At 38.5% G+C, this 25,832-nt stretch overlaps 1 protein-coding gene across 2 annotated transcripts in view; it reads right to left on the bottom strand.

Moving 5' to 3' along the window:
• Positions 1 to 3,128: 3,128 nt before the first annotated feature.
• Positions 3,129 to 25,832, bottom strand: part of mybphb (myosin binding protein Hb) — a 43,655-nt gene continuing 20,951 nt past the window's right edge. For both annotated transcript variants that reach the window (XM_079841027.1, XM_079841026.1), the window contains 9 exons: positions 24,005 to 24,093; positions 22,814 to 23,009; positions 22,590 to 22,729; positions 19,858 to 20,017; positions 17,650 to 17,786; positions 11,769 to 11,955; positions 6,831 to 6,879; positions 6,093 to 6,134; positions 3,129 to 4,181 (listed from right to left, as the gene is read on the bottom strand). In XM_079841027.1, the coding sequence (XP_079697153.1) occupies positions 6,848 to 6,879; positions 11,769 to 11,955; positions 17,650 to 17,786; positions 19,858 to 20,017; positions 22,590 to 22,729; positions 22,814 to 23,009; positions 24,005 to 24,093 (941 nt within the window). In that variant the 3' untranslated portion in view covers positions 3,129 to 4,181; positions 6,093 to 6,134; positions 6,831 to 6,847. The remainder of the gene's footprint in view (positions 4,182 to 6,092; positions 6,135 to 6,830; positions 6,880 to 11,768; positions 11,956 to 17,649; positions 17,787 to 19,857; positions 20,018 to 22,589; positions 22,730 to 22,813; positions 23,010 to 24,004; positions 24,094 to 25,832) is intronic.

Below are 25,832 nucleotides of genomic sequence, written 5' to 3' on the forward strand. Positions count from 1 at the left end.
TTACACAGATCCTGGGTCAGACATAACAACCCAGTGTTTGAGTAGTTTATGTGTTACACAGATCCTGGGTCAGACGTAACAACCCAGTGTTTGAGTAGTTTATGTGTTACTCAGATCCTGGGTCAGACGTAACAACCCAGTGTTTGAGTAGTTTATGTGTTACTCAGATCCTGGGTCAGACGTAACAACCCAGTGTTTGAGTAGTTTATGTGTTACTCAGATCCTGGGTCAGACGTAACAACCCAGTGTTTGTGTAGTTTTTGTGTTACTCAGATCCTGGGTCAGACGTAACAACCCAGTGTTTGAGTAGTTTTTGTGTTACTCAGATCCTGGGTCAGACGTAACAACCCAGTGTTTGTGTAGTTTTTGTGTTACTCAGATCCTGGGTCAGACGTAACAACCCAGTGTTTGAGTAGTTTATGTGTTACTCAGATCCTGGGTCAGATGTAACAACCCAGTGTTTGAGTAGTTTTTGTGTTACTCAGATCCTGGGTCAGACGCAACAACCTAGTGTTTGAGTAGTTTATGTGTTACACAGATCCTGGGTCAGACGTAACAACCCAGTGTTTGAGTAGTTTATGTGTTACTCAGATCCTGGGTCAGATGTAACAACCCAGTGTTTGAGTAGTTTTTGTGTTACTCAGATCCTGGGTCAGACGCAACAACCTAGTGTTTGAGTAGTTTATGTGTTACACAGATCCTGGGTCAGACGTAACAACCCAGTGTTTGAGTAGTTTATGTGTTACTCAGATCCTGGGTCAGATGTAACAACCCAGTGTTTGTGTAGTTTTTGTGTTACTCAGATCCTGGGTCAGATGTAACAACCCAGTGTTTGTGTAGTTTTTGTGTTACTCAGATCCTGGGTCAGACGTAACAACCCAGTGTTTGAGTAGTTTATGTGTTACACAGATCCTGGGTCAGACGTAACAACCCAGTGTTTGAGTAGTTTATGTGTTACACAGATCCTGGGTCAGACGTAACAACCCAGTGTTTGAGTAGTTTAGCGTTCTCTTCAAGAGAAATTGGTGCCTTCGGTAAAATACAGGTTTGTTTGTGTATATTTCATATTGTCTATAAATTCGTTATCTTTCTGTATATCGTTTTTGTATGTATGCAAAGCAACAGGGCCGCGATGTGAGTCGCGTTGATCTTGTCGCGTGATAGAAACGCCTGATGCCTTGAATAACATTTTATGACTTTATTAAGATACAGAATATAAATACTGATGTTTAAATATGTCCCCTGAGCTGTTCACTGATTGTTTATGGACAGGTTATGGAATCAGTCACTGTATATTTCGGCTGAGAGAGAAACGCAGGACGGCGGTCTGAAGTTAGAAGTTCCCCCGCTGAACACAACACAAGCTCCGGCACGAGATCCAGCGCCGCTACGGTGGAAACGGGCCAACAGAGACTGACCGATTACACGTGAATTACTTCTAAATGCTTACTTTTTACCTGTTAAACAAGGTTAAATGTAGACAATATGTATATAATATATGCTACTGTAAAATATGACCGAGAATAAAGATATTACCATGCAAGTCAGTGGTTGTGTGGAATTTACAAACAAGTTTAGGCCTAGGCTACAGGATTTAAGTTAATCCATAGACATTAATTCATATGAAGTAAAACAAAAGCTAGTAGAAATAGTAGAAACTAATCAACATGATGCTGGGTAAAAATAATCAACGTGTTCTGTCCTATATTTACCCAGCCCTTGGGTTTAGGGTTGCCACCCGTCCCGTAAAATACGGAATCGTCCCGTATTTACAAGCAAAATGACGCGTTCCGTATCAAACCAATACGGGACGCGATTTGTTCCGTATTTTACATAGGTCCACACGTAGTTCAATAAACACACAAGGATTTTGCAGTGTGGAGAATACTTATAGCAAATATAAAGAAATCAATTTCACAATAAGTAGTACAGGAGCTCATTTGTGCGTGATTGCATTTTAGCGGCTTTGTTGCCATAGCGGCGGAGTCTCGAGAACATGCGCTGTGCCAGAGTGTGCCTGTAAACTTGCGCGGTTTTTAAAAACATGTCGAGCTCGCGTCGCGTCCACCGTTTAAACGCAAGAGGATCTCCAGATATAGAGCTGAATATCAAAAAGGTATCAATGGGTCTGTCCAGTAACTCAGGATGAACCTCAGGCCAACTGCACACTTTATGAGAAGCATTTCAGTGTCTCAGACTGTCTGACTTAAAGCAACAGCGGTGACAGACACATCTGTGCTTCTAAAGTTAGCCTATAGTTTTTTTTTTAATGGATAATATCTTAATATAATATTATCAGAGCTTTGCAGACAAAATTATTATTTTTTAGACAGGTTAATTAATAGATTATAGCCTAATAAATGTAATTATTAATTTATAATTTAGCTACGCTATAATCATACATAAACAATAATCCTGTCATATAAAGTTTATGACATTTAAAAATTTTTTTTGATAAAAATGGGACAAATAATTACATGATAATATAGTCATAATTTAAGTAAATTAATTAAAAAAAATTACATTTTTGAAATTCAAAAAAGTGATTACTGGTTCAGAATGACTGCTTAAAGGGACAGTTCACCCAAAAATGAAAATTCTGTCATAATTTACTCACCCCCAAGTTGTTCCAAACATGTATACATTTCTTTATGTTGAACACACAGGAAGATTACTATGGAAGTCAATGGTGCCCCCAAAGAAGCCTGGTTACAAACATTCTTCTAAATATCTTCTTTTGTGTTCAGCAGAACAAAGAAACTCATACAAGTCTGGAACATCATGAGGGCGAGTAAATGATGACAGAATTTTCATTTTGGGTGAAATATCCCTTTAAAGTGCACCAAATAGGCTACTAAAAAGTTCTTTAGAAATAAATAAAATAATCAAATGTAAAATAATATAAAATGTGTTCTGTTGCAAGTTCACATACTTGATCTCATGTTTTCTTATGGTTTATTATTGAGCTGTAAAGTTGTCAATGTAGAAATAATCATTTCATGACGTGTTTTTTTTTTTTTGGGGGGGGGGGGGGGGGGGGGGGGGGGTCATGAATGGGTGTCCCTTATTTTGCCACACCAAAGGTGGCAACCCTACTTGGGTTAAAAACTACAGAATTTTTTTTTTTTAGTGTAACAACCTTATCTTTAAACCTAGATCGACTTCAGAAATTTCTTTCTTTCTCTTTTGAGTGAAATTTCAACCAGAAATGCAATTTAGCTACAGATGCATTCTAACGGTTCTATATTTAAACACATTTTGGAAATGTCCGGCTTACATTCTCAAAGAAAGTCTCATCTTAACCTTAAATTTCACCATGATATAACACAATGAATGCACCTGAAATGCATGTAATTTACCATGTAAAAATACCTGGATTAAAAAATAAAAAAAATAATGCTTTTCACAGTGAATCAATGCCATAGATGCACTGGAATTGGGTCATCTACATAAAAAGCCTTACATTTTTAGACCCAAAATCAAAATTAATTACTGTATGCTACATTATTAAGCATAAACCTTACCAAATTAGTTTTATTGTCCATTTTCCAACAGCTTCAGTTGTGCTGGCACAGGGTTTGATGATGTCGGCCAAACTAAATAAGCACTAGGCCTTAAGTTTCTCTCACAGGAACGCTGAGAAGTCGATAATGAACATCATGCATAACACATAGTCCATTGAGAGTCTTCGCATTCTCACTGACACATTTATCTTAGTGAGTGTGTGTGTGTGTGTCCTTCAGTAACCCGTCTGCCCTCAGTTGAGTTTCCACTGCTTAGGAAAGTGTCTGTATAAACTTTGCGTCACAGTAAAATAATTTCCATACAACTGAATGTCTTGTGTTCAGGGTCACTCCGCCTGTTGCATCTCGTACTGAACCGCTCCTGTAAACGTTACATAAATGACAAAAGACATCATGTGGGTGGGTGAAAGGCTGTGGTTTAATTGAACAAACACTCCTGTTGGTCCGGATCCGGGTTACATCACTGGACACGGTCAGGGACCACAATCATTACATGTCACAAGCAGCTGCTGATGTCATAAATATGTGCTTTTTCATAATTGTGAGGCAAAGCATTAAATTATGAAAAAAAAGAAAAGAAAATGTCTATTTTTTGTTTTTTTTTATTTCATATGTACATGATTTTGTTTCTCATCAGCAAAAGACGTCTTCACAATCCTACACACGGGAAGAAAAGTACAATTAGTGGCAAGAATATCACTTTTGATCACAAACACTTCAGAGGATTTCTTCTTTAATTGATTGCTAATGTGACCTTTGACCCCACAGACTGAACTAAATGAAGCATTGATTAGTCATTGGTTGAGCTAAATTGGTATTATCTGATTGTGTCCTTAAATCTAACAGCTGATTGGTTGATTGTTTTCCATTACATCCCTTTCTATCAGTGATCTGACATTATCAAGATGAGTTCTGCTCATATTTTATTACCATTTTCTAAACTATAAACTGTGATAATGTTTCTGAATAGATTTTGGTTTTGACTGTATATTTATATATAATAACCAAATTAACTATTTGCACTCTTAACCATGGTAAAATGGGACAAAAATAAAATACTTTCATATTCATATTTGCATATTAACAGAACTGCGTATACTAAATGAGGCAAGGGTGTCGAGTTACATTTTAAGCCATTTTCTTTTCAAGGAAAAAACATTTAAATATATAATTTTGGTGATTTTTGTTAATGTTTTATTATTTTTATTGTTTATATACAGGGGTGCACATCATGACCAAAATAAAAAAATGCGCTGTAATAAATTCAGACACTCATTTTCATACCGACATGGTTAACAGCTGTAAAATACATTACAATTCTAACTTTAATAATCATTAACTGTAAAAGATTTCCATTTGAACTGAATGCATAATAAATCTGCAGATTTCACTCGGCGTGTAGCAACCCGCCAAAATAAAAGCTTGCAAATTCATATACAAATAAAGATATTAGCAGTGTATTTTTAAGTATACGATAAACTTCTGAAAGTGATTTTATGATTAAAACAAGAACAAATATCAGCCAATGTGTTCATAAAAATCAACAATTCAGTGGAATAAAGTAATTTTCATACCCAATGACAGATATTGTTCTTCTTTTAAGCATAAACTCACCTAATTTTGTTCAATTTCCTACAAAACAAGACTTAATTTCTTCATTTTGTGTGTTATTAAATGTATATAAATAGGATGTTTTGAATTTGAGCTGGAAAACAAAAATCCCACTATGCCACTTTTGCATGCAATTTAAGGCACTATGAAATCTGTGTGTATATATATATATGTGTGTGTATAGTTTATTGTGTTATGGACTCTGCTTTAAGAGTTACACTGACTTTCATTCATCTTCTGAACACAAATTAAGATTTTATAATGAAATGAAAGATTTCTGTCCTCCATTGACAGTCTAAGCAACTACTGACGCTTCAGAAAGATCATAAAGTGAAACTGATCCATACGGATCGAGCGGATTATTCCAGATGTTCTGATGAGACTCGATGGCTTTATATGATGAAGGAAAGGCTGACGGGTTTGGTAAATTACCCATTTTTGGATGAACTGTCCCTTAAGTGTTCTGTCATACTGTTGATTTTATATACTGTGATTACATTCTGCATTATACAGTAAATTACATATTTATGAATGGATTCTGTAATTCTGTCCACATCTTCTGCATTGCAATAATCACAGGGTCCTGATTTAATGCCATGATATTGAATATAAGACTTTCAGATCCAATTTAAGACATTTATAAGGTGTGGAAGGTCAAATTAAGACCCACAGAAACCCTGTATAAAGTACATTTATTTAATACTTAATACATATATATATATTAAGCTATATAATGCTATTATACATTTTTATAGTTATATTTAATGCATCACACTGAATCTCTGTGTGCTCTCATGAGAACCAGACTGTAAAAATGTAAGTGCACCCCTGTTTATGGAATAAATAATAAGTAGAATAAACAAGTCCTCCACAAACTGCATTAATACAGAAGTCAGCTGTGCACAGAACATCTGAGCGTTCTCATCAGAGCTGGAACATTCTAGCACGAGTCCTCACCTTTTGAGAGGGATCCCACATTTTTCTGCTCCTTATTTGGGACTAGAGAGCATGCAGAGAGGAAGAACAAGGAACAGGTGTCAGGACGGCCTGAAAATAGCTCGGGCACTCCAAGCAACACAAACTCAGATGTACAGTGTTTCTGGGACGAGATCTAGCCGTCTGACACTGGTGCAGAGTCAGGGGGATGTAATTCCGTCTCTCCCGCGGTCATTACCAGTTTAATTTATGGGGAATGGCCACTCGGACACCTCCAGCAAATCTCCATGTTTAGTGTCCCCCATGTAAGGTCAGGGCTCGGGGGGGAAGACAGATGTCTTCTCAAGAGACTCAAATAGCTTTTTGGCACTCCAAAGTAAAAACGTTAAATCGGTGCACATTCTCAAAGCTGTTCCTTTTGAGGTAGAATGCTCAAAAAATACAAATATGAAATATTTAAACACTGTAAAAATTTGAAATATTTTTACGATTTCAAACAGCCGCTTTCTATGAGCATATATAATAAAGTGTAATTTATTTCTGTGATGCAAAGCATCATTACTCCAGTCTTCAGTGTCACATGATCCTAATATGAGGATTTGATGATCAAGACACATTTCTCTGTTGAAAGTTCGGAGAATTTAACTGAATAAAACTCGTATTTTCCCCATTTAAAACCCCTTCCTGGCCTTTTGTGGTGTAATACTAGAAGTACAGCAGTTACTCTGGTACTTTACACATCTAAAAATAGACACTGACCTGTATGAACGCGGAACTCATTTCTTATCGGCGTCAGCAACCACAGGCTCTGTTGGGAAAGAAACCCAGAATGCAGTTCAGTATTCGTCACCCAAACAAACACACGTGGAGACTCTTGTTCTGCCTGACATCTCCATTCATAAGGCTGTAAATCATTTCTCAGTAACAATAACCCAGTGTAGACGCGTGTGAAGTGATAACTTGACAAACATAAAAGCAGTTCCCGGATCAGGTTAAGCATGTGTGTTAACATAGCTTAGGCTGGATTACACTGATATTAGACGAGATGCTCCGTTTGATCCCAATCATAACACGCTGAAGATCATCTGACAGCAACATGCATTTTACACATTTGCATTTCCGTGCTAAATATAAACTCTTAAGAATCTGGAATCGCATCGTTTCATATCAATCCACTCAGAGCTTGACATTTATTTGCTCGGCATTCGCTGTGTCTAATGCTTTTCCAAAGTTACTAGCCACTCTGTATTTTCACTGGCCACAATTTTGGCATCTATACCATATATTTGTAATATTATCTCATCATTTGTCAGGAGGAATATTAGGCTGCTGTCACTTTAAGAGCTGATGCACGGATCCATTACACTGTTACACGTGTGCTTTCTTTCTCAGCTGTTTACATTCACTTACAGAACTGACTGTGCATTTTGACATTATTTTGTGTGTATTTGAATGTTTAAGTGCAATAAGCAGCGACAACGAATGAAAGCGCCTTTATGTGCCACACTTTGGGTGTAAAATAATGTTGATGAGCTGTAGATTATTGTTATGTTGATGAGCTGTAGATTATTGTAATGTTGATAAGCTGTAGATTATTGTAATGTTGATGAGCTGTAGATTATTGTTATGTTCATGAGCTGTAGATTATTGTTATGTAGATGAGCTGTAGATTATTGTAATGTTGATGAGCTGTAGATTATTGTAATGTAGATGAGCTGTAGATTATTTTAATGTTGATGAGCTGTAGATTATTGTAATGTTGATGAGCTGTAGATTATTGTAATGTTGATGAGCTGTAGATTATTGTAATGTTGATGAGCTGTAGATTATTGTAATGTTGATGAGCTGTAGATTATTGTAATGTTGATGAGCTGTAGATTATTGTAATGTTGATGAGCTGTAGATTATTGTAATGTTGATGAGCTGTAGATTATTGTAATGTTGATGAGCTGTAGATTATTGTAATGTTGATGAGCTGTAGATTATTGTAATGTTGATGAGCTGTAGATTATTTTAATGTTGATGAGCTGTAGATTATTGTAATGTTGATGAGCTGTAGATTATTGTAATGTTGATGAGCTGTAGATTATTGTAATGTAGATGAGCTGTAGATTATTGTAATGTTGATGAGCTGTAGATTATTGTAATGTTCATGAGCTGTAGATTATTGTAATGTTGATGAGCTGTAGATTATTGTAATGTTGATGAGCTGTAGATTATTGTAATGTTCATGAGCTGTAGATTATTGTAATGTTGATGAGCTGTAGATTATTGTAATGTTCATGAGCTGTAGATTATTGTAATGTTGATGAGCTGTAGATTATTGTAATGTTGATGAGCTGTAGATTATTGTAATGTTGATGAGCTGTAGATTATTGTAATGTAGATGAGCTGTAGATTATTGTAATGTAGATGAGCTGTAGATTATTGTAATGTAGATGAGCTGTAGATTATTGTAATGTAGATGAGCTGTAGATTATTGTAATGTAGATGAGCTGTAGATTATTGTAATGTAGATGAGCTGTAGATTATTGTAATGTAGATGAGCTGTAGATTATTGTTATGTTCATGAGCTGTAGATTATTGTAATGTTGATGAGCTGTAGATTATTGTAATGTTGATGAGCTGTAGATTATTGTAATGTAGATGAGCTGTAGATTATTGTAATGTTGATGAGCTGTAGATTATTGTAATGTAGATGAGCTGTAGATTATTGTAATGTAGATGAGCTGTAGATTATTGTAATGTTGATGAGCTGTAGATTATTGTAATGATGATGAGCTGTAGATTATTGTTATGTTCATGAGCTGTAGATTATTGTAATGTTGATGAGCTGTAGATTATTGTAATGTAGATGAGCTGTAGATTATTGTTATGTTCATGAGCTGTAGATTATTGTAATGTTGATGAGCTGTAGATTATTGTAATGTTCATGAGATGTAGATTATTGTAATGTTGATGAGCTGTAGATTATTGTAATGTTGATGAGCTGTAGATTATTGTAATGTAGATGAGCTGTAGATTATTGTAATGTTGATGAGCTGTAGATTATTGTAATGTTGATGAGCTGTAGATTATTGTAATGTTGATGAGCTGTAGATTATTGTAATGTTCATGAGCTGTAGATTATTGTAATGTTCATGAGCTGTAGATTATTGTAATGTTGATGAGCTGTAGATTATTGTAATGTTGATGAGCTGTAGATTATTGTAATGTTGATGAGCTGTAGATTATTGTAATGTTGATGAGCTGTAGATTATTGTAATGATCATGAGCTGTAGATTATTGTAATGTTAATGAGCTGTAGATTATTGTAATGTTGATGAGCTGTAGATTATTGTAATGTTCATGAGCTGTAGATTATTGTAATGTTGATGAGCTGTAGATTATTGTTATGTTCATGAGCTGTAGATTATTGTAATGTTGATGAGCTGTAGATTATTGTAATGTTGATGAGCTGTAGATTATTGTAATGTTGATGAGCTGTAGATTATTGTAATGTTCATGAGCTGTAGATTATTGTAATGTTCATGAGCTGTAGATTATTGTAATGTTGATGAGCTGTAGATTATTGTAATGTTCATGAGCTGTAGATTATTGTAATGTTCATGAGCTGTAGATTATTGTAATGTTGATGAGCTGTAGATTATTGTAATATTCATGAGCTGTAGATTATTGTAATGTTGATGAGCTGTAGATTATTGTAATATTCATGAGCTGTAGATTATTGTAATGTTGATGAGCTGTAGATTATTGTAATATTCATGAGCTGTAGATTATTGTAATGTTGATGAGCTGTAGATTATTGTAATGTTGATGAGCTGTAGATTATTGTAATGATGATGAGCTGTAGATTATTGTAATGATGATGAGCTGTAGATTATTGTAATGTTGATGAGCTGTAGATTATTGTAATGATGATGAGCTGTAGATTATTGTAATGTTCATGAGCTGTAGATTATTGTAATGTTCATGAGCTGTAGATTATTGTAATGTTGATGAGCTGTAGATTATTGTAATATTCATGAGCTGTAGATTATTGTAATGTTGATGAGCTGTAGATTATTGTAATATTCATGAGCTGTAGATTATTGTAATGTTGATGAGCTGTAGATTATTGTAATGTTGATGAGCTGTAGATTATTGTAATGTAGATGAGCTGTAGATTATTGTAATGTTGATGAGCTGTAGATTATTGTAATGTTGATGAGCTGTAGATTATTGTAATGTAGATGAGCTGTAGATTATTGTAATGTTGATGAGCTGTAGATTATTGTAATGTTGATGAGCTGTAGATTATTGTAATGTTCATGAGCTGTAGATTATTGTAATGTTCATGAGCTGTAGATTATTGTAATGTAGATGAGCTGTAGATTATTGTAATGTTCATGAGCTGTAGATTATTGTAATGTTCATGAGCTGTAGATTATTGTAATGCTCTACTTGGCGGTTGCCCTGCTCGCCTAATAAACAAACTCCAGCTGGTCCAAAACGCAAAAAGACCAAAGTTTGATCTCGTTTTAAAGAAGACATTCTGCAGATTATTGCTGAAGTAATTCAAAATATGAAATTATGAAAAAGTTATGGAAGTTTAAATTTACTGTAAATTAGATACTGTACTAAATATTTTTTATTTCATTCAAATTCCATTGATTGTTTTTTTGATGCACTTTCCTGTAAATTTCTGTCCAAGTATCACTTCCATCACAAAACAGTCACCAAATATGGACCCTTGAGACTCAGACCTTTCCGACAGTATGTGTTTTGTCAAGATTGGAAAAGATTTTGATTATAAAGTAGTGAAAATAATTGTTGTAATATGAAACATGACACCGCCCACTAGGGGGAGGAGCCCGCGAGAATAATTTAGAGTACCGTTTCCATGGTAACACAATGTCCGATTTCAAAACGGTTTTCCCAGGATGAATTTTGAGTTTGTAAGATTTCAAATGACACCTAATTTATGATAATTACTTAAATATATGATACGAAAAAAGGCGATCAATAAAAGAGCACCAGTTAAATAATAAATTAAAATAACCAGTTAAATGACAGTTAAGGGGTTTTAAACATCGCATACATTTTAAAATCTTGCTTATTACTTACAAAGCACTAAATGGTTTATCTCCAGTACTTGAGCTCTTAACACATTATCCTCCATCACGTCTACTGCGCTCTCTAAACATTATCATAATTATCAGAAACGACTAAAAATGCTGTATTATGAATGAAAATTATGAAGTAATTTGGCGGTTATTTATTAAAGGAAAAAATATGCGCATGCGCACATACGTATTGAAACACGCTTGCCTATAGACAATAATAGTGCTATACAAATATAATGCTTTACGTGCATGCCATTTTTATGTTTACACTATGATAACGGTATCGTTTCAAAACTATTTAAAGTTTGCGTTCTCTAGCCACCAAACACTGTTGCCGGGCAAATGAACGGCCAGCACGCATTAAAAGTTTTCTATTTTAGTTGAAAATGGTGTCATGTAAGTGCCCCAAAGTAAATAACTAAAGGAAATTAATCAATCAAAAACGTACTTTAGCTGGACAATAACTTTTTTCTAGCGCTGCTGTACAGCCAAAACAATCTCTCTTCAATGAAGTGTCTATTATCACTGTAAAGCTGCTTTGTAGAAAGCGCTGTATAAATGAAGGTGACCTGACTCGACTTTAGTTACTCACGTTTAACCTCCAGTTTGCAGCTGACCAAAGCCTCTCCGTGCAGGTTCTTGGCCCTGCAGGTGTAGACGCCACCATCAAAGTTTCCGGGCTTGCGGATCTCTAGGGAGCAGATGCCCTGGTTGTTGATTTGCCTGAACTTGGGGTCGTCACCAATAATCATCTGGTTCTTCATCCACTCGATCCTGGGCTGCAAAGTAGTTGAAGACATGATGAAAAGCCATTTCTCATAATATTGCTAAAAGTATTGGGCCAAGTTCAGGTGTTCAATCCCTTCATGGCCACAGGTGTATAACTCCAGCTCTAGGCCTGCAGACGCTTCTACACACATTAGAGAGAGAATGGGCCGCTCTCAGGAGTGTGTGTGTGTGTGTGTGTGTTCGCTTCTACACACATTAGAGAGAGAATGGGCCGCTCTCAGGAGTGTGTGTGTGTGTGTGTGTGTGTTCGCTTCTACACACATTAGTGAGAGAATGGGCCGCTCTCAGGAGCTCAGAGAACTCAAGCCTGTGCAATAAGGCCAAATATTACACTAAATATTCCACACTCAACTGATAGTGGGATTATAACAAAGTGGAAGCGATTGGGAACAACAGCAACTCAGCCATGAAGAGCGGGGTCAGCGCATGCTGAGGGTCACAGAGCGGGGTCAGCGCATGCTGAGGGTCACAGAGCGGGGTCAGCACATGCTGAGGGTCACAGAGCGGGGTCAGCGCATGCTGAGGGTCACAGAGCGGGGTCAGCACATGCTGAGGGTCACAGAGCGGGGTCAGCGCATGCTGAGGGTCACAGAGCGGGGTCAGCACATGCTGAGGGTCACAAAGCGGGGTCAGCACATGCTGAGGGTCACAGAGCGGGGTCAGCACATGCTGAGGGTCACAGAGCGGGGTCAGCGCATGCTGAGGGTCACAGAGCGGGGTCAGCTCATGCTGAGGGTCACAGAGCGGGGTCAGCTCATGCTGAGGGTCACAGAGCGGGGTCAGCTCATGCTGAGGGTCACAGAGCGGGGTCAGCGCATGCTGAGGGTCACAGAGCGTGGTCAGCACATGCTGAGGGTCACAGAGCGGGGTCAGCGCATGCTGAGGGTCACAGAGCGGGGTCAGCTCATGCTGAGGGTCACAGAGCGGGGTCAGCTCATGCTGAGGGTCACAGAGCGGGGTCAGCTCATGCTGAGGGTCACAGAGCGGGGTCAGCGCATGCTGAGGGTCACAGAGCGTGGTCAGCACATGCTGAGGGTCACAGAGCGGGGTCAGCACATGCTGAGGGTCACAGAGCGTGGTCAGCACATGCTGAGGGTCACAGAGCGGGGTCAGCACATGCTGAGGGTCACAGAGCGGGGTCAGCACATGCTGAGGGTCACAGAGCGTGGTCAGCACATGCTGAGGGTCACAGAGCGGGGTCAGCGCATGCTGAGGGTCACAGAGCGTGGTCAGCACATGCTGAGGGTCACAGAGCGTGGTCAGCACATGCTGAGGGTCACAGAGCGGGGTCAGCACATGCTGAGGGTCACAGAGCGTGGTCAGCACATGCTGAGGGTCACAGAGCGGGGTCAGCGCATGCTGAGGGTCACAGAGCGGGGTCAGCGCATGCTGAGGGTCACAGAGCGTGGTCAGCACATGCTGAGGGTCACAGAGCGTGGTCAGCACATGCTGAGGGTCACAGAGCGGGGTCAGCGCATGCTGAGGGTCACAGAGCGTGGTCAGCACATGCTGAGGGTCACAGCACATGCTGAGGGTCACAGAGCGGGGTCAGCGCATGCTGAGGGTCACAGAGCGGGGTCAGCGCATGCTGAGGGTCACAGAGCGGGGTCAGCGCATGCTGAGGGTCACAGAGCGGGGTCAGCGCATGCTGAGGGTCACAGAAGTCGCCAACTTTCTGCAGAGTCAAGAGCTCCAGACCTCCAAACTTCTGTGGCCTTCAGATGAGCTCAAGAACAGTGTGTAGAGCTTCATGGAATGGGTTTCCATGGCCGAGCAGCTCATCCAAGCCTTACATCACCAAGTGCAATGCAAAGCGTGGGATGCAGTGGGGTAAAGTGCGCCGCCACTGGACTCTAGAGCAGTGGAGACGTGTTCTCTGAGTGACCAATCACGCTTCTCTGTCTGACAATCCCATGGACGAGTCTGGGTTTGGCGGTTGCCAGGAGAACCGGACTTGCCTGACTGCATTGTGCCAAGTGTTAAGTTTGGTGGAGGGGGGATTATGGGGTGGGGTTGTTTTTCAGGGGTTAGTTCCAGTGAAAGGAACTCTTAATGCTTCACCAAGACATTTTGGACAATTTCATGCTCCCGACTTTGTGGGAACAGTTTGGGGACGGCCCCTTCCTGTCCCAGCATGCACCAGTGCACAAAGCGCCGCTCCATAAAGACATGGATGAGGAGTTTGGTGTGGAGGAACTTGAGTCCTGACCTCAACCCGATAGAACAGCTTTGGGATGAATTAGAGCGGAGACTGAGAGCCAGGCCTTCTCGTCCAACATCACAAATTTGCTTCTAAAAACACACTCCTAAACCTTGTGGAGTTGAAGCTGTTAGAGCTGTTAATACTCCATATTAAACCCTACGGATTGAGAATGGGATGGCATTAAAGCTCATGTGCATGTAAAGACAGGCGTCCTGAAACGTTTGGTAATATAGTGTATATACCGATAATGAAAACTAGCCATCCCAGCTAAAAGTTACACAGCAATGTAATGTTTTCTACAAAAGACTATATTATGTTTTTTTAAGTATTACGTATAATATCTTTTTTCCAGCAGCTGGGTGTTTTATTTACTCACCAAAGCCATTTTTCCTGGCCTTTGGCTCTTGGTGAGTGTCAACTTTGGATGCTGATCAACGCTATGCACACTTTCACTGTCATGGCCTCCACATATCAGTGTTTGGAAGCTCATCCCGTCCCAGTGATGCAGGAATCCCACTTATCCAACTCATGCTGTCCCTCGTCTAGTTATCTTTGCCACGAGGAGCTGCGCTCTCTCTGATGGCATGTTGGTGCCGGATTCCTACGCTTCAGTGGTCTCTCACTCACAGCTGGACTGTTCAACAGCTCTTGACGGATTACACATCAGCACAATCTTCAGAATAATTTAACACCGTAATGAATCGCATGAGGCGGAATCAACTGGTGTTTTACACCTGGAGGGATTGGGGTGATCTGAACCCAAGCGGACAGCTCGGAAAGGGTCCAGCGATCCAAAATGTTTGCACTTAACCAGGGCTTAAAAACGGAAAAAAATATCAATGGTTCACTCCGAGCAGAATCGATATTATAGCGTTTCCGTTTTTGCGTTCCTCAATAAACATTACTGTTCCGAAAACGGTTTGATGTGAAAAAATACCGGTTAATAACGTTATTTTAATTTAGCCTATACTTTAAACAAATATGTATAAATAGACTTATTTTTCACTCAATAATAATATAACGCATGGTAATTAAACTTGAATATTTATTTCATAACATTTTTAAAACCACAACAGAAACATCCATTAATTACAAAGCATAAACAGCGGACCTGTTTTAATGGAGCGGAAAGTGGCTCTTATGCCGAATTCTTTTCAGAAGAGTGAGAACATTCTTTGTACATAACTTTTTTTCAACACGACTTGTTTTAAAAATTGCATGAATAAAGAATAAATAAACTGGATAACCATTGCTCTTTTAATGCTGGTCATTTCAAAGCAAACACTGCGCAACACATCTGCATCCCATAATCAAATTCAGTCAGCTAATAAAGCTTGATCATTTAATGCAATATAACATATCATTTAATACGAAGCATCAGCCGTCTATATAGAAAACATTGAGCTGTATTGGCAATCTGAAAGACTTTAGGAGAAATGTTTGATAGATGCTATAGCCTACTTGGACAGGCTTAAACGGAATCTACAAACTAGCCTAAATCAGACTATTTGAGCTTAAAGTCTGCACTGCTTATTTAAACGTTCGAAAAGAATGTCCTCCAATACCTGCGCTTTCATTGATGAGCTCAGCGGGGAGAGAAATGTGCTTGAGGCGTGTAAATGCGCTCACACTGACTTGCGTTACTGTAGATTCACAGATGACATTTCACTCTCGCTTGATCCGTCACATCACATGCTGCACTACTCTATTCATGATTGGCCACTGCCAAATTAAAATATTAAAGAGAACGATAAAATAACGTTATTAACCGGTTAATGGCCATTTCAAATTAACGTTTCTGTTCAGAACGATTCAAATTGATTTTGATTTCGTTTTCGTTTTTGTTCCTCTTAAAATTTCGTTCGTTTCCGGTTTTCGTTCCTTGAACCGGTTCAGAGCCCTGGACTTGACCACATTGCATTTGTAGTAATTTATCCCGGATGACCGCACACTCACCTGTCAATCAACCACTGCACTAAAACAAGAGTTGCAGCTTTAAAAAAACCCCACCCAATTGGAAAATTTGGAAAAATGCATATATACACAGTAGGGATGCAAATTTTGTCCGATAACCGATAATTATGTATATTTTAAAGCCGATAACCGATATATTGTCCGATAAATCCAAATCCAAATTTTGATAACATTTTTAAGAGCCTGATTACAAAAACAAAAGCCTCACCATTAAATCCATGTCCCAAATACACAATAATGATGTTCTCATATGTAGCCGATAACTGTATTTTCCTTTTTTTGAATGATTTCAATCATATTTCAAGCAATTCAAACCCATCAGTGCGCATCTGAGGTGTCTCAGCTGAAGGGAATAATACATTATTGATTTATTTTAAAATATTAACATATATCGGCCGATACCGATATGGGACCGATATATCGTGCATCCCTAATGCATGCACAGAACAGGACGGGAAGCATGTGCATTGAAATTTGCACACTTAAAGGGTTAGTTCACCCAAAAATGAAAATTCTGTCATTAATTCCTCACCCTCATGTGGTTGGACACCCGTCAGACCTCCGTTCATCTTCAGACACAAATGAAGATATTTTAGTGTAAAGCTGATGCTGAGAAAGGCTTCAGATAGGCCTCCATTGGCATTCAGTACATTTACACTCACAAGACCCAGAAAAGGCACTAAAAACGTCGTTACAAAGTCCATCTCACCACAGTGACTCTACAATAATTTTACGAAGCGACGACAATAGTTTTTGTGCGCAAAAAAAAAAATCAAAATAACAGCTTTATCCAGCTTGTTCTTGTCTTCCGTGTGTGTCTCCACGACGCATGCGTGAGAATATGAGCAGATCCGGCGTTCAGGAATCCATGAAATGCCACTTTAACCCCATTTTGAGAACTACGCCGAGACCTAAAGCACGATCAATGTAGAATTCAACAGCTGAGACACGCGCGTCTTCCTCTGCTCGTAAACAAATCTCTTCTGGGTCATGTGTCCGAACGCCGGATCTGCTCATATTCTCACGCATGCGTCGTGGAGACACACACGGAAGACAAGAACAAGCTGGATAAAGGCGTTATTTTTTTATTTTTTTGCGCACAAAAACTACTGTCGTCGCATCGTAAAATTATTGTAGAGTCACTGTGGTGAGATGGACTTTGTAACGACGTTTTTAGTGCCTTTTATGGGTCTTGTGAGTGTAAATGTACTGAATGCCAATGGAGGCCTATCTGAAGCCTTTCTCAGCATCAGCTTTACACTAAAATATCTTCATTTGTGTCTGAAGATGAACGGAGGTCTGACGGGTGTCCAACCACATGAGGGTGAGGAATTAATGACACAATTTACATTTTTGGGTGAACTAACCCTTTAAAACACTCTACTTGAAACATCTTATTTTACTTTAGCTAGTATGGAACCACTTATTGATTGGTCTCACAAAACATGTGCACCTAGCCACCGCTCGCTATAGCAGAAATACTGACGGTTCATTGGTTCACACATACCTTGGGGAATCCCCTAACGGAGCAGAGCAGTTTGGTGTTGTAGCCGACAGTAGTGCTGCGATTGGCCAGGGCGGTGGTGAATTTGGGTGGCTCGCTGAAGTCGTGCTCCTTGTACTCTGGAGGCTTGTAGTCGATGCCTAAAACACATCGTAAAGGTCAGTGAAGCGAGAATAACAACTGAAGATTACTGCAAGACTGTCCGGGTTCCCACTCTTTCTCAGCCATCATTTTCCAGGACTTTACTATTTTAATACAGCGGGAATAAAAGACAAGGATTACGCCAAATATTGCCCTATTCAGACGGTAATTATTCCTCACGTGGAAATCCGTAAAAATAAATTTGCGCAATAAAACTTGTGATCGAGTGAGTTTTGTGATCCTGGGAACGGTGTCAATTGAGGTCGATGGTGCTGTAAATAAAATGCCATATGCTTGCTATAATAAAAATACATGCATATTTAATTTAATAATAGGAAAATAATATCCTAATTATTATTTAATTTTGATAAATCCGTTTAAAAATCGGAAGATATATAGACGCATATTATAGTTCAAATGGTCTTGTATTTGATCTCAAAATAAAGGATGTCATTTTATTCCACATGGAAATGAGCGGGAATAAGTGAATACAGCCTCTTATTGACATGAGGTGTTCATAATGCTGTGGTTATTAACAGATATAATCGCTGCCGTAATAACGGCCCATTTCAAATGTTTGCGTGCTATTTTATTTTTTGAGCAGTGATGAATGTATATTGCTCTTTTAAATACGTGCCAGCATTTCAGTAATAAAAGTCTAGATCTTTAAAATGCATCCAAATGACAGCGAAGCGCAACCGTATGGTGCTCTGCAGGGGTCAAAAAGGATATAAACAGTGAATTCTGAAGTGATATATTCATGAAAACTCAGAGATGTGGATTCAGACTAGTGCTGTTTAAAGATTAACCGCGACTAATCGCATCCAAAATAAAAGTCGGTATTAATATATATATATATATATGCTGTGTATAATTACTATGTATATTTGAATACACACAAACGTATATATATTCAAGAAATAGTTGCATATATATATATATATATTTTATATTAATATAAATGTTTTATATTTAAATATAAATATTTTATGTATAAATATATATCTTTTTTCCTTAAATATAGACATGCATGTGTGTGTATTTATATATACATAATAATTATACACAGCACAAACAGATATATTATGTAAACACAAACTTTTATTTTGGGTGCGATTAGTCGCGATTAATCGTTAAACAGCCCTAATTCGGACGGCAGTTAAATGACCACACGGCCGTGGTGTTTGTCTAAAAACAGGAGGTCATTCGCCTGGGATTTTTACATGGATGGTGGAAGAAAAACACGGACATTCTGGATTCAGACGGCAATAAAATCACAGACTAGCCCCTGACAATGATGAAAATACCTTATGACCCCACGCGAAACAGTTACTGTCCGAATAGGGCTTAAGTCTTTAAAAGGCGTACGGTTTATTGCCATGACTTAACTATAAAAATATTTAATGAGCTCTTAATCATGACAAATGTTCTCATTACAAGTGTCAATATCATAGCAAAAATATTAGAACAGTTTTATGTTTTGTATAACTATTTGAAAATAAAAATATATTTAAAAAAATCCAGGACATTTCACATTTTCTTAAAATTTTCATGTGTTTTCCAGAACTGGAAAATCTGTCATAAATTTTCCAAGTTTTCAAAGTGGGAACCCTGTCAGACAGCAACAGATTCGGCCCACATATGGGATATTTGGATTAAATGGGCACCAGATGCATGAGCAACTGTGTCTAAAGAGCTGGAAAAGAGAGAGTCAAGGGTTTCTGTTGCTCTCTGGGACGCTGAGGAGATGAAACTGATGTGGAAGATTATTTACAAAGCAATCTTTAGTGGCGGCAGTGATAGTGTTGCCATATTTGAAGCGAGGGGACGGCTTTAAGTAGACACAATGCTAGATAATGAGATGTCATTGCTCTTCTGCAGAATTTCAACATCATCAATGCGACCAGATGTGGGCCGGATCTGTCCCGGATCTGTGTTGCTGTCCTGCAGCTCAAACGGTAGAGCATGCCGAGGTCATGGGTTCGATTCCCAAGGAATGCAAGAAATGCATGTACATTGAATGCAATGCAAGTCATGTGACGCTGAGCAAACGTCCAATCGAAGCTTCACCTGTCTTCTGGATAGTGGCGGAGGTCTTTGTAACGGTGGCCTCTTCGCTGATTCCACACTTGTTCTCAGTAAAGGCCCTGAAGATGAAGGTGTTGCCCATGATCAGGTCTGAAATGGTGGCATTCATTCTGTTGTAATGCTCCAGTACTGTGAACCAGTCCTGTGGACACATAGCAAACAGAAGTCCTCATTATCTCGAGTTTTCTGAACACGCCCACCGAACACACACATAGTCCCGCCCCCTAACTCACGCCATTGGTCAAGGACTCGTCAGGGCGCTCAAGAAAACAAAGATTTGATGAAATATGAATGGCGTAGTTATAGAAGTCTCTTCTGCAGAGCCGCTGAATTGAGCTTGGTTCACTAGGGCACTATGAATTCAGTTTTTTTTTTTTGGACTAATGGTTAAATTTAATTTTAGTAATCAAAACGCATGTTGTATTAATTGAAATTATAAAATCATACAATTTCTACAATTTAACAACTATTTATTAAGAGTTAAACAAAAATTACCTGTTTAGGGCCGTTTTAAATAAGTTTTATTTTTTCCCAAATTCCATTTTATTTTTGTCCAAAGTCTGTTTATCCATTTACATTTTTTTTAAATAATATTTGGTTAAATTAAATTCTTATTAATTGAAATCATGAAACTTAAACAATTTATTAAACATTTTTTTTTAAATGACCTGTTTATGTCTCTATGAATTACATTTGATTTCTTTTTTCAATTTATTATTTTTTTTTTCATAAATTTTTTTTGGGATTCTGTTTTTTTTTTCTTCAGTTTTGTTTTCTGGATTCTATTTTAATGGTTTAATAATTTTTTTTAATAATGTCTACAATTTAACAACAATTTATTCATATTTTAAACAAAAATGATTTGTTTAGGGCCGTATGAAATACTTTTTATTTTTCCCAAATTCCATTTTATTTTTTTCCAGTCCCATTTTTTAGGAATAATTTTTGATTAAATTGAATTGTAGTTATTAAAAAGCATGTCTTATTAATTGAAATCATGAAACTTAAACAATTTAACATCAATTTATTAAAAGTTTAACAAAGGTGACAAACCAAAATTAGTTTTTTCCGTTTTAATTTTTTTGGATTCTGATTTTTGTTTCTGACTTTTTTGTCAAACACAACAGACACTTACTGGAAATTTAAATTAAAATAAGAAAAATTGTGACTATTCCTTTATTATTATTATTAGTGTGAGTGTTATTGTAGCAGTGAGGCGTAGCTCCTCCTGTACTACAGTGATATATTTCTGTCATCAGGTCTTTTATATTGACGGGTTGCCGTGAAGAGCTTTGAGTTTCTGTGTGTTTCTGATATGGAGGCTGAAAACACCGCCAGCGTCACGACACACACTCACACTCACACTCACACTCACACTCACACTCACACTCACACTCACACTCACACTCACACTCACACACACTCACACACACTCACACACACTCACACACACTCACACACACACACACACTCCCTCACACGCTCACTCACAAACACACACACACACTCACACACTCGCTCACTCACACACTCACTCACTCACACATTCGCTCACACACTCACTCTCACTCACACACTCACTCACTCGCACACTCACTCACACACACTCACTCACTCGCACACTCACACACACACTCACTCTCACTCACACTCGCTCACTCGCACACTCGCTCACTCGCACACTCACTCGCACGCTCACTCGCACACTCGCTCACTCGCACACTCACTCGCACACTCACACACTCACTCACACACTCACTCACACACTCGCTCACACACTCGCTCACACACTCGCTCACACACTCGCTCACACACTCGCTCACACACTCGCTCACACACTCGCTCACACACTCGCTCACACGCACACTCACTCGCACACTCACACACTCGCTCACATGCTCACTCACACTCACTCACACATTCACTCTCACTCACACTCGCTCACTCGCACACTCACTCGCACACTCGCTCACTCACACACTCACTCACTCACTCACACACTCGCACACTCACTCACACTCGCTCATATGCTCACTTGCACACTCGCTCACTCACACACTCGCACACTCACTCACACTCACTCACACACTCGCACACTCACTCACACACTCGCTCACATGCTCACTCGCACACTCACTCACACTCGCTCATATGCTCACTTGCACACTCGCTCACTCACACACTCGCACACACACTCACTCACTCGCACCCACACCACACTCACTCACTCACTCGCACACACACTCGCTCACTCACACTCTCGCACACTCACTCACACACTCACTCACTCACATACTCGCACACACACTCGCTAACTCACTCACTCACTCACTCACTCGCTCACACACTCACTCACACACTCACTCGCACACTCACTCACACACTCACTCGCACACTCACTCGCACACACACTCACTCACTCACTCACTCACTCACTCACTCACTCACTCACTCACTCACTCACTCACTCACTCGCACACACACTCACTCACTCACTCACTCACTCACTCACTCACTCACTCACACACTCACACACACACTCACACACACTCGCACTCACTCACTCACACTCGCTCACTCACACACTCACTCACACAATTCTATATCGCGTCTGATGTAAGTGCTTTTGATTAATTCATCAGAAATATGAGACATGAATGTCCGATATAATGGCATCATGCTGAGGTGTGTAGTGGCTGTTGTAAAGCTTGTACCCCTGTCTTTTTGTCGGCCTTCTGGATGGTGTATCCGGTGATGGCTGTGTTTCCGGTGTCCTTGGGTTCGGTCCACTCCAGAGCAACATTGAAACCCCAGGTGTCCACGATCTTGATGCTGGCTGGAGGTCCAGGCAACTCTGGTGAACAGGTCGACAAGACAATTGTAAAAAAAAACAAACAAAAAAAACTCTGTGACGTGCATGACCTCTTACAACACTCACCAACAATCTGCAGAGTTAACTGGGATTTGTCCTCGAAGCTGTCCACTTTCACACACATCTCATACACTCCGGAGTCCGCTCTCTCTGCGCCGCGGATGAAGAAGATGCTGTCCTTATCACTGTTGCGAATATTCACCTTTTTAGTATCAATCGGCTGGCCGTCCTTTGTCCATGACACAGAAGGTTGAGGTTTGCCCTGCAGGATCGAAGATAAGCGAGAGGATTAGCAACTCAAAGAGCCTAAAGAAGAATGCTGTGTGCTTGTGCACCGATCAGGCATAACATTATGACTTCTATGGAACATTATGGAACACTTGTATAACATTATGGAAGTGTCTGAGAGACCGTGTTAATTAAACTCCCCCTGAAATTGCCTCGTCGACACGGCATCCTCAATAAACCAATTAATGACTCTGATTGTTCGAATATTACAATTGAATAATTCTTAAATCGATATGTCATCCTCAATAAACCCGTCTCCGGCGTGATGACTCTGATTGTTCGAATATTACAATTGAATAATTCTTAAATCGATATGTCATCCTCAATAAACCCGTCTCCGGCGCGATGACTCCGATCCTTCGAATATTCCGATCTATTATGACCTCTGACCTGTAAAGTTGTCAGAATAATAATCATACGCTGTTTGTTAATTGGCCAGAGGAGAACTGCCCCCCCGACTGAGCCTGGTTTCTCCAAGGTTTATTTTCCTCCATTCTGCTCCTGATGGGGTTTGGGTTTCTTGCCACTGTCGCCTCTGGCTTGTGTTGCTCAGTTGGGGACACTACATTTTTCAACTAAATATCCAAATAAATCTAATTATTGAACTAAATTAACCATATAAACTAAATTACTGATCTAAAGCCCACACTGTCACTGTATGATAATTGAAATGAGCTGATGACAACACAGTTTTCTCCAAAACGGCTGAATAAAGTTATGCTGCATTATTTTCCTGTTTAACACTGTAAAGCTGCTTTGATAAAAGCGCTATATAAATAAAGCTGACTTGACTTGACATGACCAGGAGTGAGTAACACTGATGATCTCTTCATCTCCTGTTAGTGGGTGGGATATATTAGGCAGCAAGTGAACATTTGGGGAGTGTTATAATGCATTATATATAACGGCTGATTTAAATGCATGTGAAATCATGATGTTTTAATAATCTTTTGTCATGCTTTTACGTACACTGAAGGGAATGACCAGGTTGATCTTCTCTCCTACGTTTTTCACGTAGCGCTGCCTCAGGAAACGGGGCAGACGGATTTTGGGGCGATCTGAAAGGGAGAAAACAAACGGTACATGATATGATTATATTGTATAGATATATTATACATATAGTATATGTACCGTATGCTTTTGAACACTATGAGCAAGGTTACATTATTGAGATTTAATGTGCCAAGGTTTTATAAAGAAATACATGCTTTACAAAACAAGCATAATCACTTCATTTTTAATATCAGTCAACAAAACAGAAGAAATACTAGGTTTTAGGAAAGGAAAACTTTAATTTCACTGTTTAGGGAACACTGTAAATCTGAATAAGTTGGCAAAACTCAAAAAAATTGAGGTAATCAAGAAATTTAAAGTTTAAGTAAGCAGAACTTTTTATTTAGTAATTTTTTAACTTCAAATATTTGAGTAAGCTCATACATTTAAATTCAAATGATCAACTTTAACTAGCTAATGCAATAAATGCCACACTGCTAATAGGTAACACAATGCTTTGATAGCATTAGCATAGCATAGCATTTGTTGAATGAGTACGGCAATATAAAACATTTAACACACTGTGTATCTGTTCTCACTCGTCATGATGGAAACTCTTCTAAACTAACACAGCAAAACATTAAACACTACATAATCTCCCTTTAATCTTCCTCCAAAAACATTATCTGTGGCCCTGGAGCTCAACAGCAGTCCGCCGTCTCACGGGTATATCTGAGGCAATATTATACAGTTTTCTTTTATGCCAAAAATCATTAGTCAAGTCGTCAGCTTTATCTCTCAGCTCTCACACACACACACACACACACACACACACACACACACACACACACACACACACACACACACACACACACACACACACACACACACACACACACACACACACACACACACACACACACACACACAGATGCTTCAGCTTTACACTGATGAGAGGAGATCAATGTTGTTTTACATCAAAAGCTAAAGTACATTTTTGATTGATTAATTTCTGTCATAAATCTGATTTCAAAATGTAAAAACACATGTAAAAAAATACATTGCACAAAATCAAAGAAATTTAAAACGCATTTAAAAAGAATAACAAGCATAATTTCATTGTAGTGTCTTAGTGTGTGTTTTGGTCATAATTTTGACTTTTTTCAAATCTAATTTCAGCTTTTTATCTCATAATTAGGACTTTTAATCATAATTTAGATTTTTAAGTCATAATTTTGACTTGAAATCCAAAATTTTGAATTTTTATCTCAGAATTTTTAAGTCATAATTTCAACTGTTCATCTCATTTCATTATTTTCGACTTTTTATCTAATAATGAGGACTTTTAAAATCATATTTTCAACATTTTATCTTATAATTATGACTCAGCATGTCATATTTGTGACTTTTTATCTAATAATGAGGCCTTTTAAAATCATATTTTCCACATTTAATCTTATAATTATGACTCAGCATGTCATATTTGTGACTTTTTATCTAATAATGAGGCCTTTTAAAATCATATTTTCAACATTTTATCTTATAATTGTGACTTAGCATGTCAGATTTTTTACTTTTTATCTCACTATTATGACTTAAAATCATATTTTCGACTTTTTATCTAATAATGAGGACTTTTAAAATCATATTTTCCACATTTAATATTATAATTATGACTCAGCATGTCATATTTGTGACTTTTTATCTAATAATGAGGCCTTTTAAAATCATATTTTCAACATTTTATCTTATAATTGTGACTTAGCATGTCAGATTTTTGACTTTTTATCTCACTATTATGACT

This window comes from Gobio gobio (assembly GCF_949357685.1).
Source record: "Gobio gobio genome assembly, chromosome: 17".
In the NCBI taxonomy this organism is placed as follows: Eukaryota; Metazoa; Chordata; class Actinopteri; order Cypriniformes; family Gobionidae; genus Gobio; species Gobio gobio.